This window comes from Equus quagga, chromosome 4, assembly GCF_021613505.1.
Source record: "Equus quagga isolate Etosha38 chromosome 4, UCLA_HA_Equagga_1.0, whole genome shotgun sequence".
In the NCBI taxonomy this organism is placed as follows: Eukaryota; Metazoa; Chordata; class Mammalia; order Perissodactyla; family Equidae; genus Equus; species Equus quagga.
Window position 1 is genome coordinate 81,493,084 of NC_060270.1, and position 18,598 is coordinate 81,511,681.

General features: G+C 36.3%; 1 protein-coding gene across 1 annotated transcript in view; it reads left to right on the forward strand.

Moving 5' to 3' along the window:
* THSD7B (thrombospondin type 1 domain containing 7B) overlaps nt 1-18,598 on the forward strand; it is a 675,055-nt gene that overhangs the window by 481,492 nt on the left and 174,965 nt on the right. Inside the window, exon 14 of the mRNA XM_046659574.1 lies at nt 10,731-10,909. Coding sequence (XP_046515530.1) covers nt 10,731-10,909 — 179 coding nt within the window. The remainder of the gene's footprint in view (nt 1-10,730; nt 10,910-18,598) is intronic.

The following is an 18,598-nucleotide window of genomic DNA, read 5'->3' on the forward strand; positions in this document are numbered from 1 at the left end:
TATCATAGTCTTCATTCCTCTCTCTAGTGGGTTGAAGTATATCTCCTTAAAGATACATTTAAGTCCTAACCCCCAGTATTTGTGAATGTGACCTTATCTGCAAATAGGGTCTTTGTAAATATAATTAAGTTAAGGAATTGAGATCAGACCATCCTGGGTGTAGAGAGAGCTCTAAATCCAATGATTGATGTCCTTACAAAAGAAAGAAGAAGGAGATTTGAGACACAGAGACACACAGGGAGGATGACCATGTGAAGAGAAGGCAGAAATTGGAGGTATGCTGCCACAAGCCAAGAGCACCAGGAGCCACCAGAAACTGGAAGGGAAAGGGAGGATTTTCTCTTGTAGACTTTGGAGGGAGCACAGGCCTACCAACAGCATCATTTCAGACTTCTGGCCTCCAGAACCATGAGAGGATAAATTTTCACTGTTTTAAGCCACTCAGTTTGTGGCAATTTGTTTTGACAGTCCAAGGAAACTAATAAGCTCTCTTTTTCTGTTGCTTTCGTTTTCTCTTCCAAGGGCTATTTCTGGTCGCCCTTAAGACTTTTTCTTGCGTAAAAAGTCCTCTCTTTTTGTGCATTGGAATTATCCATAGTTCTTTGACACTATTAGTGTAACTAGAAGATTGCTGACTATTTCAGTTTTCTTAGAGGAAAATTAAATATCTCATCCTCCACCCCTCACCCCACAACTTCTTTTGTTCCTTTAGCAGGTATGTCCTTAAATATCGTTAAGTAAAATCATAAGATATCTGATTGTCTATGGAAGACAAGAGAAGCCTAAATGTAACTCTCTGGGTTAGCTATTGCACAATCCATTAAAAAGCAAATTTCTTGGTAAGTGAAACCAATCCACCATTACCAGCACGCAGTGTAAATCAAGGCTGGAAGTCATATTTAATTTTAACACCTTGGTGATATTTCAGAGGTTTTTACAATAAGTTGCAAGGAGTTAATGTACTGTGAACTCATTCCAGTACATTGATTTCTGCATTAGCTCAGTGAAAGATGCAGTTCTTTGGCAAAAGCAAACTTTTGGAAGTAAATTTTCTTCATCGTGTAATCTATAATTTAGAATTTGTAATAACAACTTGTTTCATTGTTCAAGAGTACAGATCATTGTCTGGATGACCCAAGATTCCAGCAAATAAAAAGTAGAGTTTCATTTCTGAAGTTTGCTTCATGCACACCTTATCACTTAATGATGTTTGCTCTGTGCTACAGAGTTTTTTGTTGTTTTTATAATCTTTTATTTTTTAAAGATTGGTATCTGAGCTAACAACTGTTGCCAATCATTTTTTTTCTTTTTTCTGCTTTTTCTCCCCCAATCTCCCCAGTACGTAGTTGTATATTTTAGTTGTGAGTCCTTCTAGTTGGGGTATGTGGGACTCTGCCTCAACGTGGCCTGATGAGCAGTGCCATGTCCGCGCCCAAGATCCAAACCATTTAAACGCTGGGCTGCCGAAGCAGAGTGCATGAACTTAACCACTTGGCCATGGGGCTGGCCCCTGTGCTACAGAGTTTGAAGGAGGTTGGCTCTGAATGGAGGGTGACTTCATCCACCTTGGTCTAGTTATTCATGCTGTCATAGGTATTTTGGATGTTTCTTGTTGCCACCTTTAGGAATTATGTTTAAATGCTGGTGTTAGTAATATGCTTGGGTACTGATGACAGTAAAACTCGTTAGTTCACCTAACGAAGCCTAAGCTTTAGAAACTCTCTGTTCTGTGGGCCTCTCCCAAGGTGGAGGTTCCTAGCTAGGCTCCTCATAGATCCTGTCATGTGATGAGCAGTGTGAGACCAGACGGGTGGGTCTCTGTATCTTCCACCTTTCCCTACAGTACAAGCAGTCCCCACTCCATCTGTTTTTATATTGAAATTATGGGTTAAATGTTTGCTTTGCTTTTTTTGTAGCGAAATGCTTAGTTTAGAAGTTTGGACTATCACTCTCAGGGACTGTAATAGATATGAGGGTGTGTTTCATATGAAGATGCCCTGCTACACAGTTCCAGCCAATTGTTGTCATGCTAGGAGGAGGACCCAGGTGTTCCTAGATCTTCCACATTTTCAAGAGATATCAGAAATCCTTATTTTCATATGAAATCTCCCAATACTGAACTCTTGGCTTCAAAATAAATATATAAATAAACAAAATAGGTAAGCAAGTAGACATTAAATACATTTAGTATGCTGGCCCTAGATTCAGGTCAGAGCTTCCTGTAGGGACCTAGGAGATGAAGCAAAAAGGACAGAAACACTTTTGTTCCAAGCTCATATATTTCTGAATCCCATGGGATACTTAGAAACATCTGCGTACTCAGAAACTGGCCATTGCTGATTGTTAGAATTAATTCTATAAAATCTTTCTTAACAGTTGGGAAATGAAGTGGCTATTTAGAGAGCTGGTTCATTGGTGGTTTTGAAGATAGTCATTTCCATTTAGACAGTATATTAGCCATGTGTGCATGTCAGAGCTAGTAGTAAGCAATACTCTGTCATGTTTCATTACATTGTTCTCTAACAACATATATATGTAAATTCAATGTTTATATATAAATCTAGTGCTCTTTTAGCCTAAGGCCTTGCCATTTGTCACTTAACTTTCGAATTTTCCAATCATCTCTTAAAAAAAATTTCTGTTCTCATGCTTTCTTTTCTTCAATCCAATTGCACATCTGAATTAATATCAGGAATCTTAATCAGCTTTTTAAGGCCTCCAGCATGACCTCCCAGTGTGGCCTCACCTAACCTAGCCCATTTCATATTTCCCCTCAACCTCTAATTCTTGTACAGAAGATTTCTCTGTTGACTTATGAACATTTTGGGTCCATGCGCATCTTCTTAATTTGTGGTATCTCTCCTATCTACAATACCTTCTTCATGTCCATTCTTTTATCAAAATTCTGCCATGTTTTACATGTTTTTTTAAGTTAGGTCATGATATATTTAGAATTTCATTTTGGGACATTAATGTGGCAGCTAATCAGATATGGAATGGATTAGAAGAGATTGGAGACCTGGATCCAGTTAAGGGGCCTTTATAATAGTCCCCGTGAGAGTATCTGGCTTTGGCTGGTGACAGCCAACTTGGAAAGACAGAGATGGACTCAAACAGCAATTGATTTACTGATGCAATACAGAATCTCTTATTCCATCAATGTTATCCTAGCCTTTAATTTATATGGAAATGATCTGGAATGAGAAATGGTACCCAAATTTGAAAATTATTTCCTATAATTTTTCTGCTAAAATATCTTTATGGAATTATAGTCTCTGTCATTAACTAGCACTAAAAACAAGACAAGAAAAAAAACTTTTACCTTGCTATATTGCTTTCAGTAGTGGTAAAATATTAGTATGCCATTTATATTGTATGTTAATTTTTCCAGAAACTTCTACTTATTATATTTTTTGACCTTAGAGTATTAAAGGTAGTTAAAAAGGACAAGTATTATTACATTTTTATTTTTACATGAGGAAACTGAACTGTTGAGATTTAATATTTTATTCCAGATCATATAAGATTAGACCTTGATTTATAATCCATATCACCAGTCCTTTTTTAAATAATAAATTATAAATTTTCCTGAAATATACATCCATAGGCTCAACTTTTGCAAAGTCACATTCTCATTTGATGGTGCTGCCATCAGACTGCTAACTGCTAATATAGCTTAATCTTATTTTCTCAGGACGTTATATATCAATTCTCAAAATACTCTAAATATTTGTTCCATGGGGCTTTTTACTTCATCTTCTGAAGATACTCCATCAGGATGAGATAGGTTATGGTATAGTAACAAATGAAACAGACAACTTCAAGATCTCAGTGATTGAAAGCCACAAAGATCATTCACTACCCATGTCCATCTTGGGTCTGCTGAGGGCTCTGCTTCACTCCAGGACCGTGGTTGATGGAGCAACCACTATACAGAACATTTCTGGTCCCTGTGGCATAGAGAAAGAAAGGGTGCGTCAAATTATATCAGGCTCTTAAACCTTCCACCTAGAAGTGGCATGCTTCACTTCTGCTCACGTTTCATTGGCTAAAGCAAATTATAAGATTTTACCCAACTTAAGGGGCAGGGAAGAGCAGTCATACCACATGTCCGGGAGCAGAACCTCAAATATTTAGGGAATAGCCCTGAGGAATACAAGACATGCTCTGAGATCAGCTTTCAGAACTTTTAAAGGAAATGTAAAGTAGAGAAGGTTTGGTATAATTTGAGATTTTCTTAGGGCGAGGAGATGTAATGAGAGGATGTCATACAGGCTCTCGAAGCCACAGTTCTAAGAATTACTCAGTAATATTGGCTTGTCAACGTCTGTGTATCTTTGTAGTGTTTCAAATGTCAAGTTTATTATGTGGTTGAAGCATTCAGTCATTTTAATTTTAACAGCACTTATTTGTAGTCATCATAGAAACCGCTTTAGTACACAGAGTCCTAATTGAACAGTTCAGGTTGTTCTGTGGCTAGTGTTTCATTTCTTTCTAATATCCTCAATATCTTCTAAGAGAAAAACATCTCTTGTCTGCCTGGAGGAACCTGGCACAAGGTTATTAATGCTGAAACTCTGTCTATATGAACAACTGGAGACACCATCTTGATTAAATTGCCTGGACAACTCAATTTAAAACATCAGTTCTTTATATGATTTGGTTGATTGATTAAATTGACACTGATACATTTCGTTATAGCGAGTGAACCGGATAAGCAATTAGTCAAAAACCTGTGTCTACCACAAGTCATGTCATTAATATTTTCACATGAATTACTTAGAAACTTGAAGCCAGAATCCATTTGTTACCTCAAATTGACATATAATTTGTATATGTTATTTGTATTATATAATTTAAGTAGTTGATTATACTCTATGTTTTTTGCCCATTTATAAGACTAATCTCTTCCAAAATATGAATTTCTTCAAGGGCAGGGTTGATTTTCTACTTTGTCATTCTAGCACTAAAGAGAACATTCTGGAGCCATAATAACTTTTCTACTTGATAGTGAGCTGGGTATCCTAGTCAAGTCCAGGTTTGAGTTCCCTTTGTATTCTGACCAGTCTATAAAATGAAGCTTTTTGCCTAGATTACCTTAAATAGCTCATCTGCATCTAAAATAAAGTACACCAGTAAATTCTATTTTTAATTAAGGCAACTGCTTGACACTTAGAGAATTTTTTTCTGGTAGATATAATAAAATTTAATAAATAATTATGTTATGAAATATTTGAGTTTTAAGCAATCTAGGAAAACTTATTTAGTATTTGTCAATGTGATTATTTGAACTTTGTGTAACTTCTAAATCAGCTATAATTCATGTATCTGATTAGGTTGTGGGTTCAAATAAGATACTTTGTTATTTGCAATACTATAATCATGTGGTAATGTTTAACATTAGAGAGTTTATGCTGATGGGTTTTTATATATGTAATAAAGATGTTTTCAAAAACTTTCTTTTAATAACTCAAAATTTAAAAAAGAAGAGAATGATAGTTTAGATGCTTTCCAGCTCTCCTCTCTCAGGCCCCACAGAGCCCTAACCAAGGTTGAAACCACTTTTGAAAGAATGTAGCTGGTATTCATGAGGAGTATTCCTAGGCCAAAATATAAATTCCCCAAAGCAAGCTGGCAACCTTATTGAGTGTGATCTACATTTCCACACACTAATGGATTGAGATTTTAAAAAAATGTTTCATACTGTCAGTTATTCCCTGGAGAACACTGGCAAAGTATTAATCTAATTCTTCAAACTGTCTTTCTTGCAACAGTGTCAAAACATCTGCCCCTATTTCTTCCCCTCCTCTCCTAAGCAAATATCTACTCTAAACTTCTCTGACTTAAGTCATCAGATATTTTTAAGGATGGTGCAATACTAGATAAATAGTAGTACCAAAATGTACAAATTAAAACAGTAAATCTTTAAATATTGAGAAATGAAGACATGATATCATTTTAACTCACAAGATTCTCCCAGGTCTTCACTTTGAAGTGAGGAAGAGATAATATTTATCTTTTCCCTGTCTTATTTTTCGTATTGTGTTTTCATTATTTTAGCAAAATGTCAGTAAGTAGAGCATGCACCATCTAGTAGGATGTCTGCCATTGTTTTACACAGTAGAAAAATATAAGTAAATTAATCTAGGTTATTTCTTCAAGCTTAATTTCATCAATATTTTCTTCCTTCGTATCCTCCAAAACAAGATCTTATCGTGGGAGAAATGTGTTAGTGTTTAAGTGATGGAGAAAAAATAATATACGGCAGGTAATTTTCTAGGAAGTAGTTTTATCAATGAGACTGGCTTATTCAGAGAGTTACGATTTCACTCCATCCATTGCTCTAACCTACAAAGCAATATTTGGGGGTTAGTAATATAGATTGAAAGGCATTCCAGGTCCCTGGGCTTCAGCCCTAATGCATATAAGTCATTAAATAAATTCCTCCAGTTTAACGTAAATAGAGATACCATTACGAATCCTATTCAGTTATCTCTATTTAGAAGATCAGCAGATACTTTTCGAGCACTTACTATATATATGGTTTACAAAATCACAATGTTGGGCGTATGCTCTATTAATAATTCTGTAATGACTGTTTCATACCTAACTTCATATGCATACAGATAACCAAAATAGAACATCAAAGCATCCCCAGGCCAAGTAATATGATGGTCTAAGCAATGTATTCTGCATATAAATTATAGTGTAAAATATTTTTGGTAGAAAAACTGCTTCTTTCATAGCAACTGAAGTTAGATTTATGAATGTTGCCAGTGAAGCTATGCTGTGGTATATTTTATGTAAATGAGTTTTAGAAACATTAGGAGAGTTTCCATAGTCGGAATTGGTGTTCTCATCTGGCAGGTTAACCTTGTAGGTAGTGACAACTTGATCATATTCTGTTGCCAAAAATTGTAAGTATTAAGTATGTGAGTAAAACTAATCCTTTCAATTATGAGATATGTATGAGAATATGCAATTGTTAATGGTTCTCACTCAGGGCGTTCCTTTGGGGTATACTCTAGCGTGAAAATAACTTTCCTGAAAAATAAATATCACTGTTGCCTAGTCCTGTTGAATTTCAAAATTATTTTATGCTCATTGAATTTATGACCTTGACTTTCATAGAGATCCTCTGGGTTTACATGTTATCATGGGGAACAAAAAGAAAAGTATTGCTAGAAGCTCTCTAATTAAAATCCTTAATATGCAGGTATAGATGAAAATGATTTAAAATCTCTTTGAATTAAAAGGGCATCTAATTCAAAATCTTCTTTAAGATAGGATCTATATAGGCATTCAAACATTTAAGTTATTTATATGAAGTTTTCTGGAATTTCATATTTGAGGCATGCATGCCATGAGAGTTACTTCCACTTAATTACTAGTCCTGTTTTTTTATTCAGTAGTGAATGGAATCGTTTTGTGACTCAATTTCTCTGTAAAATTAAGTAATGCCTGTGGCCCCTATTTAATCCTATATTTACCATTTATTATGTACCTAATAATGAGTTGGTGATCAAATCTCCTTAGAAAGGACTGTAGAATTACAATTATGTTAAACAATAGAGAATTAGTCTTTTAACAACCTCAAATGGAGCATTTTTTTTTCAAGTGCAGAAGAACCCTTCCTGATGACTCTTATATGTTTTGTGTACTTTCTCTTGGGGAATATAAAGTCATTCTAATATTATCTAAGAGAAATATCAGTATAAAATAAATGTATATAATACAAACATACTGAGAGAGAGAAAGGAAATGCAATCAACAAAACAAGGTCCTGAAAGAGTTTGGAGAGAGAGCAAGTGGTGAAAATGTACCTAATATAGGAAAATAGATGGCTTTTCCATTGGAACATGAAGAGAGAAGAAAAAAGATGGCAGTGCATACAGATATATTCATAGGAAATTGAAGGAGTTCTTCTTATTCATTTCTTTCTATTTTGGGGAGGGGAAAGTGGAAGTGAGGTCTTAAAAGTTTGTAAACAGGTGGAGAAGGTTTGGAAAAGCTGTGATGTGGAATGGGAGTGAGAAGGAAACTCAGAAAGAATCACCAAGAAGTGTGAGAACCCGGTTGACGACAGAGACTACACATTGAAGTGTCACAGTGTGGTATTAACATTTTCTTCATCTCTGCTTGGTAGTCCAGTGTTAAGCACAGAGTAGAAAACAGCTGGACCAGTCTAGCTCTGACATTTTACCAGACCGGCATATAGCAGAAGAACGATAGGGCTGGGTGGTCAGCCATATTGGCAAGAGAGTGGTTGAAGTGATGAACCAGGAGGGCTAAAGTGGTTAGAGAAAGCAGAGTTTTTGCAGGAGGAAAGGCATGAATATTATGGGAGAAGATGGAGTAGTCTGTATGGACATATTTCAAGATATATGAGAGGGAAGGGCAGGGAGAAAACAAGTTAGGGAGGTGGTTCTCAGACTTGACTGCACATTAGAATCCCCTGGGGATGTTTCAAAACTATCCATGCCTAGGTCTTGTCCTCTGAGATTCTGCTCGAATTGCTCTGCAGATTTTCCTGAACATCAGGAATATATTTTACAGCCAAGTTTGAAAACTTTTGTTTAGAACCTTTTATAAAGAATCTTACAGTTTTTACAAAGCGGTTGGCACTTTATTTTTAAGGCGGTGGAGAATCAGCAAAGGTTTTAAAAGGAGGAGTAGCACAAGTTACGAATTTTAGAAAATTAACTTTTTCCTCAGAGTGACTGACCCATACCAAAAGGGAATGATTAGGAAAGAGGGAAATGACTGGAGAGAATTTTGCAGTATTCTGAGCCAGAAACAGTGACATCTTGAACCAGGGACTGACAAAGGAATTGTAGAGTAGGGGACATATTTGTGATGTTTCAATATAGGAACTTATTGTACCTATTAATTATATGTAAAAGATGGAGGAAGGTCTAAGATAACTGTGAGATTTTTATTGTGGATAATCTGATAATTTTCAACTGCTGCATAACAAATTACCACCAATTTAGCAGGTCAAGATGTTTATTATTTCACAGTTTCCATGAGTCAGGAGTATAGGGCTGGCTTCTCTAGATTCTCTGTTTAACAGTCTCACCAGGATACAGTCAAGGTATGGGCCAAGGCTGAGGTGAGGTCTCAGCAGAGACTTGACTGGGGAAAGCTCCTCTTCCAAGCTCCCTTGGAACTGTTGGCAGAATTCATCTCTACACACCCATAAAGTTAAGGCCCCTCTTTTCTTGCTGGCTGACAGTCAGGAGCTGACATCATGTCCTAGAGGCTGTTTGCAGTCCCCTGCCAGGTGGCCACTCCATAGGCATTTCAAAGCGTGCCTATTTGCTTCTTTGAGGTCAGCAGGAGACTCTCTCTCTCCACAAAAAGAACGTAGTCACTCTTTCAAGAGTTTTCCCCTGATTAAGTCAGACCCACCCAGGATAATCTCCCTTTTGATTAACTCAAAATCAGCTGATTTGTCATGTTAATTATATCTGTGAGTTCTTGTCCCCTTTGCCACATACCATAACCTAATCAAGGGAGTGATGTTCTATCATATTTACAAATCCAGCCCAGACTCAAGGGAAAGAGATTATACAGGCATGTACACCAGGGTACAGGAATCAGACATATTGCAGTTATTTAAGATGAGGAATACAGGGGCCAGCCCAGTGGCATACTGCTTAAGTTCGCACGTTCCGCTTCTCGGTGGCCCGGGGTTCGCAGGTTTGGATCCCAGGTGCAGACATGGCACCGCTTGGCAAGCCATGCTGTGGTAGGTGTCCCACATATAAAGTAGAGGAAGATGGGCACGGATGTTAGCTCAGGGCCAGGCTTCCTCAGCAAAAAGAGGAGGATTGGCAGTAGTTAGCTCAGGGCTGAACTTCCTCAAAAAAAAAAAAAAAAAAAAAGAAAAAACAAATGAGGAATACAAGAGAATTAGAATGTTTTAGGAAGATATTTATGGTCTCAGTTTTTGACATGTTGAGTTTGGGGGTAATTGGGCATCCAACTGAGTGTATCAGTAGGTGGTATAGAACTCAGTAGAGAGATCAGAATTGGAAATACATATTTGGTCGTGATTGGTAGAGGTGATGGTTAAATAATGAGATCATCCAGAGAAAGACTGTAGCAAGAAGTGAACCAAGGACAGGAACAAGACCGAATAAAGCTAGAACATATGCATCTGCACTTCAACCCATATCTCTCGATTCCGGTCCCAGATCTCATTATACACCTTTCACTATTCTTTCTTCTTGCAATAATATCCTGCTCTCTCTAATTTGTGGTCCACTCTCCTCCCACCTCCACATCACACTACCTGGAGGTGAGAATCAAGATCTTGCCCAGTGAAAGCCTTTCAGATCACAGCCACTAAGAAAGGTCGACTCTATTATGCTCCCTGTTCCCAGATGGTGAATTGTAAGACACAAAGCCCAGTGAGGGGAGATGGTGCCATCATTAGCCTTGAACTGCTTCATATCTTCTTATCCGAAAGCAGGACTAACCGCACTTTTCCTTTCTCCTTCCATCCCAGAATTGCCTATGAAGTAAACAGATGGCACAAATTTGGAATGAAGATACAATCACACATGTCTCTCTCTTAAAACTTTATTTATTTCAGTAGAAAATTATTGAAGCCACTGTGGGAACATTGTTGAGCAATCTGAGCTGTGATAGTGGAAACAGAAAGTAAATTTGTTAGTACCTTCTGACCAGAATTTCCTCCCTTCTCTTAAATCTCTTTCTTTCAGGTTATATTCAAGAAGAATGTGTCATCCCCTGTCCGTTTGATTGCAAGTTAAGCGACTGGTCTAGTTGGGGGTCTTGCAGTTCATCTTGTGGGATTGGAGTGAGAATTCGATCCAAATGGCTAAAAGAAAAACCTTACAATGGAGGTCGCCCGTGTCCCAAATTGGATCTCAAGAATCAGGTAAAGTGCACAAAGCAAGAAATAAAATGCTAAAAAAAAAAATTATCCCTTTCCTTATTTCTTGTTGGAATTGAAGTCATTATCTTGTTACAAGTAGCTCATTAAAAGTCATCACAAGTTCAAAAGAGGAGCTAAGAGGACAGAAATTAATATAATGGAATTAGTAATAGAAGCCTTGTCCACTCCTAGGTAATGCAGAGTATATTATTAGAAATAATAATGTTATAGAAATTAAATCTAGTTGATTTTTAAATAATCTCGAAGTATAATTTGATTAATCATGATATTATGAAGGTGGTGTGCCTGTGTGTATATATATACACACATACACATGTATATACTTAATAATGCTGGGAGAATGTCAATGACTTTATGGCGATAAATATAATTAGTGGCCTCATCAATATGCGCCAAAGGTGTATTCTCATTTTTCCTTCACCTCACTCCTCATCCTCGGTTTCTTTGTTCTCAGTCTTGCCGGTGTTTCCAGAGCTCTTCATGTCTCTTCTGAGCTAGTTCTCTACATTTCCCCAAAAGTCAAAGCTGTTTTCGTAAATGGAACCTTGAAGGATAGTCTTCCATACAGATGTCTAATAAAACTGCCATCCTCAGCATTCTTAATTATATTGGAATATTCTTATTGAATGATGTGTCTACTACTACTTGTATTTAGGTATCATTTGTCAATTCAGGACCAATATCTCTAGCTATTTTTTCCTAAGTTTTGATAAAAGACACATAACTCACTGAAAATGAAAAATTGTCATTCCAGCAAAAAATATTTATGTTCTGAGACAGGGCAGAGTATTATGCTAGTCTTGTTTTTTAAGGTTATGTTGTAAAATAATGACCATAATTTCTTCACTCAAAGCATATGTAAAGCTATTGTGGAAAACAAGGCAGAGGATCATAAAAGCAACAAAAAAGTTGCCAGAAAAACACCTCCACAAGTACAGTAGTTAGGTGAAGGGAAGAGCAAGATATGATTAATGAAAACAAGAGGGAAGTAATTAGAGGAGAGAGAGTCTGGGAGATAAGCCTTACTCCAGTACAAAGAAAGGAATAAAACAGGTGTATGGTCAGGAGGAAGACTTTCAAGTGAATACTTTGTATGAGGATGATTTGACCCTCCCCAGGGAATTTTTCAGGCCTTTAAAATGGAAAATAACTGCTAAGCATCTGTAGTTATAAATAATGTATGACAATTCTTACATCTTCTCCTCAAAACTATCAATGAAAGCTAAGCATTTATAACACTAGTGTTAAACACTAATTTTAGTATGCTAATTTTATGAACTAGGGAATTATCAAGAGAATAAAGGACTTCATTTGAACATAGACTTTAAGACTATACTCTCAGTGTGCAAAGGCAAATGTATAGAAATGTGTCTATCAAATTCGAGAGTTTGAATAAGATAAAGGTATATGTAAGCCTGTTATAACTCAATGGAAACTTGTTCTAAACACTTAACTGACATGTAAAACTTGTTACCTTAAGAAGTAGTACAAGCTAAAAACTAAGCCCAAGTTCGAGGATAATTTAGATAAATTCCATGGTGAACATTAAGTGAGGGTGGGCCTGTCTGCAGGCGGTCTCTCTAACTTTTGAGTTCAGGAAGGGAATTGTAGCATTCCAAAGACATTTGTTTGTTGTGATGCTCAGAAATGAATCCTAGGATTTAATGATCAGAAATAAATTTAGTACAGAGTATATTCTGATATGAAGAGATCTCAGATCTCTAGTATGTATGTGGCTTAATTAAACTTGAATCAAAAAACTTCACCGCAATGCATACTTTATATTTTAATGTAAGTTAATTGATTAGGGCAATAAATAATAAACCCTTCCTCTCACCTGTAAGTCTGTGAAGGACAAGGTAAATACTGTTGTGAAAAATCCTAAATTTAAAAGAAATTCTCCTCAGAGCAATTGGCTTTTCTAAAGCAAGCACGTGTTTACTTGTAAGTATATTTGTGGAAGGCTATCTGTGGTGACTTCATTATATATTCGCTCTCATATAGAATTCCCTTTTTGTGTGTGTGATGTTATACACAGAAATTTGTTTGAAGGTGTCCATATTTTCTTAATTCACCTGAAAATAAATTGAGTTGTCAGGAATTTTCATTATTTAGGAAATATTCCCCAGCTTCTATTATTTATGGCAATTCTTCTTTAGAAGAGACTGCTATTTGTTTCTCTAAGCTGGAAATATGATCTAGTTAGAGGTACACCCACTGTGGCTCTTTTGTAAAGTTCAATTTTATCACTGGCCTTAGGTTATTTGTCTCCTTTCCAATTGGTTTTTAGGTTTAGATTTATTTTCCTATTTTTGAAACCACATTAATACTCTATCATCCATTCACCCATAAGTTAGAGCTTAAAAAAAATATAACCAAATTATAGCAGTAAGAGACGCACATATCTTTAGTCCCTGTGCATGAGGAAAATTCAGTATATGTCAGATTGAGCCTAACGTCCTGTTCGTTAAAAAAAATATTGAACTTCCTTATGCGTCTATATATGTTATGCATAGGCCTATGTAAATATTAGCATAGCTGCACATGCTTATTCACTCTCCTTTATCTCTCTTTAGATCATAAGGTCTTTTTGATGTCAAGGGCTGTCTTTCTACTGTTGTGACTCGTTCCAGCCCACACTACACCATCTTGCAGGTTGTCAAATTATATTCATGGAACGCTTCATTTGAAAAGAAACCTTCTCTCTGGATGCCTGGGTGGCTAGTTCCCTAGGAAAAAAAAAATTTATTAGAACTTTGGTCTCTTATGCTGTGATTTGTCATTCAAATTCTCAAAAACACGAGCTCTTCTGGAAGAAAGAAATAAGAACTTCCAAACTATTATTGCCCAAAGAGTCTTTCAAGATTTGCCTGAAAAATCCTGGGTGTTTGGATCCCCGTTGAAATCTAACTCAGTGATATAAATAGAAAGATTGGTATTATGTACACAAGCTCATAAAGTGTTCTGAATCTGTTAGTGAAATCAATATTTATAATGTCTCATAAAAAGCCTCCCTTTTAAACCAGAACCTATCAACATGATAGCTCTTTCTCTAGAAGTGCTGAAGTGACAGCAATATTTGAGTGGCTTTCTGCTAAGAATATTTGTGATGCTAAATAGCTCAGGCATGCAGCATACCCAAAGCTCTTATCTGGGTGGAAAACTTCTAAATAGTTTACTGGATTATCAGGTCAGTTGGCTGATGCCCTTGACTCTGCTGTGCATAATACAATACATATTTTAATTTTTAGTCTATAATATGTTGAGTGGATTTAAGTGCACTTTTACTGTATATTTTTTATTTTGAAATTCTGCTTAATAGGAGATTGAATATGGGGCATTAAACCTCCATTGGTCTTAACATTTTCCTTTATGAGTTATACAACTCAAGACAAGCAAGTTCCAGGAAATTATATTTTGTTTATAAGTTGCAAATCTGTGTTCACAGTGTGTTTGAATAAAAATCTTACATTGAGATTCATTACCTATACTTTTTTAAATGCATGCTGTCTATTTAAATACATTTTTGAAAGAGCTTTTGTTATGTTTGCAACTGAATGTGAGGATATAAATTAAATATGTGCATTTCCAGAAACGATTGCTATTTTAAAGATGTGCCTTCTACCCAAAGAGAAGTGGGCTAAATTTGGAAATGATGAGTATAATGCATTTTATTTTTCATAGCAGAGTAATAATGTTTTAAAGAAGACTTTCTTTCCAAAGATATATACAGATATATTTTAGCATAAACATTTCTTCCTTAGAAAAAGACTTTTGGATGAGAAAATGTTTCTATGGAGAAATAGCTTATGCTCATTTTAATACTGCTTCATTAATTATTAGCAGCATATTAGGATGTGGAAATAGGATAACTGTCATTCTATCTGAATGTTTGTTTACCCAGAAAAATATGGCTCCACTTACGGTTTAATTTGATTTAACCAATTTTGGCCTCTCGCTTCTTTTCGACCACCCCGACTCCCTCATCCTAACCTAGTCCAGATCATTCCTGGCAGAGTCCGCTCACTTTGGACTTAGTACTTTGGCAGGAGCCCCAGACTGTAATGAGCAAGAAGGCATCTCGAGCATTAATATGGAAGGCAGCCCAAGCTTATTCATGATTAAGTACATTCAGCTGTACTGTTCTTGCATGGGGCAGTGGGGGTGTTTGCACCTTTGATAAGAACTTGCTTTAAGTATGAAACATCGTATGTCATAGAATTAAGGGATGCAGAGTGATTTATTCCTCAGGGTTATTTGGGAGGATTTAACAGAGACAAAAACATTTCACCTCTCCCCAACATAGTAGGTATTATACCACAGCCCAGGTACACCGCACCCCATCTCAGAGGCAGCATGAAATGCCTCCTCAGGGCTAGTATTCTTCCATTTGTATCCTTTATGCCTGTCTGCCAACGCAAGTTCCGTGCTCTCAAGTGACATTGCACTAATTGAGCTGCGTAGAGCTCAGAGGAGAGGCAATTTTTCTTTTTTCTTCTTGCCCTGTCGCCATCACCAAGAAAAATTGTTTTTTCTTCTCAAGAAATTCCTCTTCCCGCCACATTTGCGTCCACACATACCCTACTCTTGATCATTCTAAAGTAATACCCCTCAGGCTTGTTAAAATCTTTTGAAACTTTGATCATTTTTCTCGAGAGCTGCCAGAATCACTCGTGAGAAGCAATTTCCCTGTACTTGATGTCCACTCTGTCTTGCATTTTACTGTGTTTTTAACACTGAGTATTGCTAATCTGCATATATTCAAACTCACTTTTAGTTTTTATTCAAGATGTTCCTATGTACCTCTAGGATGTTTCCTACTAGGCTTCCTGGGCAAATGTCCGTACTGCTGTCCCTAGCAGAGTTTTCGGGATTAGCTGGGGACAGCTGTCAAATTGTAAAGCAGGCCAATTTTGTCAGATTTTGTCTCTGGAAATCTTTCAACATGCCCCCATTCTTCATATTATCACTAGCCCCTTAATTCCTGCAATATTATATTATATAACATCAGCTTCAACAGGAAATCGCATCATCTATGTTTGCAATTTTGCAAAACTGTTGTCTTAACCAAGTACTTCAAGTACAAGTTCTCAAGTTCTTTTCTAGAAAAACTATTGGCAGAACTACTTTTCATGCCTTTCCTGAATCATCCTGTCATTTAAGCTGTAAATACAGAATGGAAACTTTCCTCCTCCCTTGAGGAATTGAAGGAGTATAGATCGGACTTTAACCACAGGCATTTGGTTATACCTAAACATGCTCATTAGGAAATTCAACCGTGAACTGAGAGTGTAGCACCTTCTAAAATGTAAATAAATAAGTAACTTGCTTAAGATCTATTTAAAAATAAGATTCTAGATGGCATACGAATTCTACAGTTCTTTCTGTTTTATTGAGATATAACTGACATGTAACATGGTGTTTAAGAGATACAATGTGTTGATTTGATACATTTATATATTGCAATATGATTACCACTATAGATTAGCCAACGCATCTCTCATGTCACATAGTCCTCGTTTCCTTTTGGTGATGAGAATAATTAAGAGAAGGTTATTGTACAATATTGTTGACTATAATCACTTTGCTGTGCATTAGATCTCCAGGACTTATTTATCTACTAGGTGCAGATTTGTACCCTTTGGGTTTTTCAAGCTTTATCCCAATACTAAATTATCAGAAAGCAAGTTATGTAGATCTGACTAGATCCTGTGATAGATTGCTGCAGAAAAGCATTTGTTGAATTTATTTTTTTCTACATAACTTGAGTCAAGAAAAAAATAGTCTCTCTTAGAAGCTTATCTAAATCTTTTGAAATCCAGAGTTTATTGTTTCATAACCTTCACTGATCCTAAGAATAGAAAAATCACTGTGGATGGGGGGTGGGCTGGAAGTTTGGTATAAAAACAGTTTCCCAGGCTGCTGCTCTGGAGCCTGTGGTCAGGACAGTTATAGTGGATCCTGGAATGTGCATTTGTTGACAAAGATTTGTTTTTGCTGGTTCTTCTGATTAGGCAAGTTGCTGAACACTGCCAGAATTGAGATTCTTGGCACTGAGGGTACCGTTTCTGCTGAGTTCATCTCTGCAAAAGATTTTCTCTGCAGTTGACTTAGCCTGCCCTTCTTAATCTAAACAAGGAACACAACTACTATTTGTTTGCTAATCAAAGCAAATCTGAGAGGACCCTCCCGTTGTACAGAAGAGGAGACTAAGGCTTAGAGGGATGTAATTACTTGCCCAGCTTCACCCACTGAGCGTATAGAAGGGGTTAAGAGTCAATCAGATCTAAGTTCAGCGCTGACCTGCTATGTACTAGCTGTGGAAACGAGACAATTATTTAACCTTTGAGTCTCAATTTCATAATCTGTCAAATGGCTATAACAATGACGACTATCTCGTAAGATTGTTGTATTAATTAATATAAGATGAAAATAAATACAATCTTCGTACATCATTGTTTGATATATAGGAAGTGCTTAGAGTCGATATATGTTAGGTAGGATTATTTTTCCTTAGTCTCTAGCACATGATTTCTGTTTGCAATTCAGTTTGCTTTCACCTGTACCATATTGCCTTTTAGAACGAAGTCGTGTAGGTTGCTTCTCTTTTTACATTTAGCTACTGGAACATTTTGAAGTCAAATATTTGGTTGTAGTAACTCAGCTTAGATGCATAGTAAAAGCTACTGTCATTTGCTTCCTGTATGGGAAGACTTTTATTTTATTCCCAAATATCTTATTCAGCATTGCATTTTTTTTCTAGTGGTAAAAAAGGAATATAACTTTTTACATATTTGTAACTAGTTTCCTATGAAGTTGTAATTCTTTGGATTTTTTTTGTATGAACATTTTTATTAAGGAATATAACAGAAAGATACACAAATCATCATGGGTAGAGCTCTATGAATTTTCACAAAGCGAACCTTCGCATTCAGTTAGCACCCACGTCAAGAAATAATATGTCATCAACATCTCAGGTGCCCCTCTCTGTGCTCCACCTCCTTCGCTACCACCTTCCTCTACCAAATAGAACTACTATTCAGACTTCTAACACTATAAATATTTTATCGTTTAAAAAACCTTACATAAATGGATTTCACACTATGTACTCTTTTGTGTCCGCCTCTTCCTCAGCATTACATTTGTGACATTTATCCATCTTGTGATGCATAGCAATATTTTGTTCATTTTCATTGTTTTATGTTATATTTTGTGTATATCCCATTATTTTATTGTATTTACCACATTTTATCCATTTTTAATGTTGAAGGATGGGTATTTGGGTTGTTTCCAGTTTGGGGCTATTAAAAATGACACTTCTGTGACCATTCTTGTCCATGTCTTTTGGTGCTCACGTGTGTGCATTTCTGTTGGGTACATACCTAAGAGCAGGATTCCTAGGTTATAAGATATGCATATATTCAACTTCAGTAGATAATAGGCATTTCATTTTAAATTACTAAACAGATCTTACTAAATATAGACAGTACATAATTCCAGTTAAGTTGAAGTATGACCTGTCAGACACCATGAAAAGAGGCGTGAAAGCCATATGGATGTGTTAACTGTTCATCTCAGCAATTCTCATATCACAGTATCTCAGATACTACTGTCAACTCCCAAGTGATAGCTCTCTTCCCGAAGAAAACAGGTGCATGAGCACTATCTTTT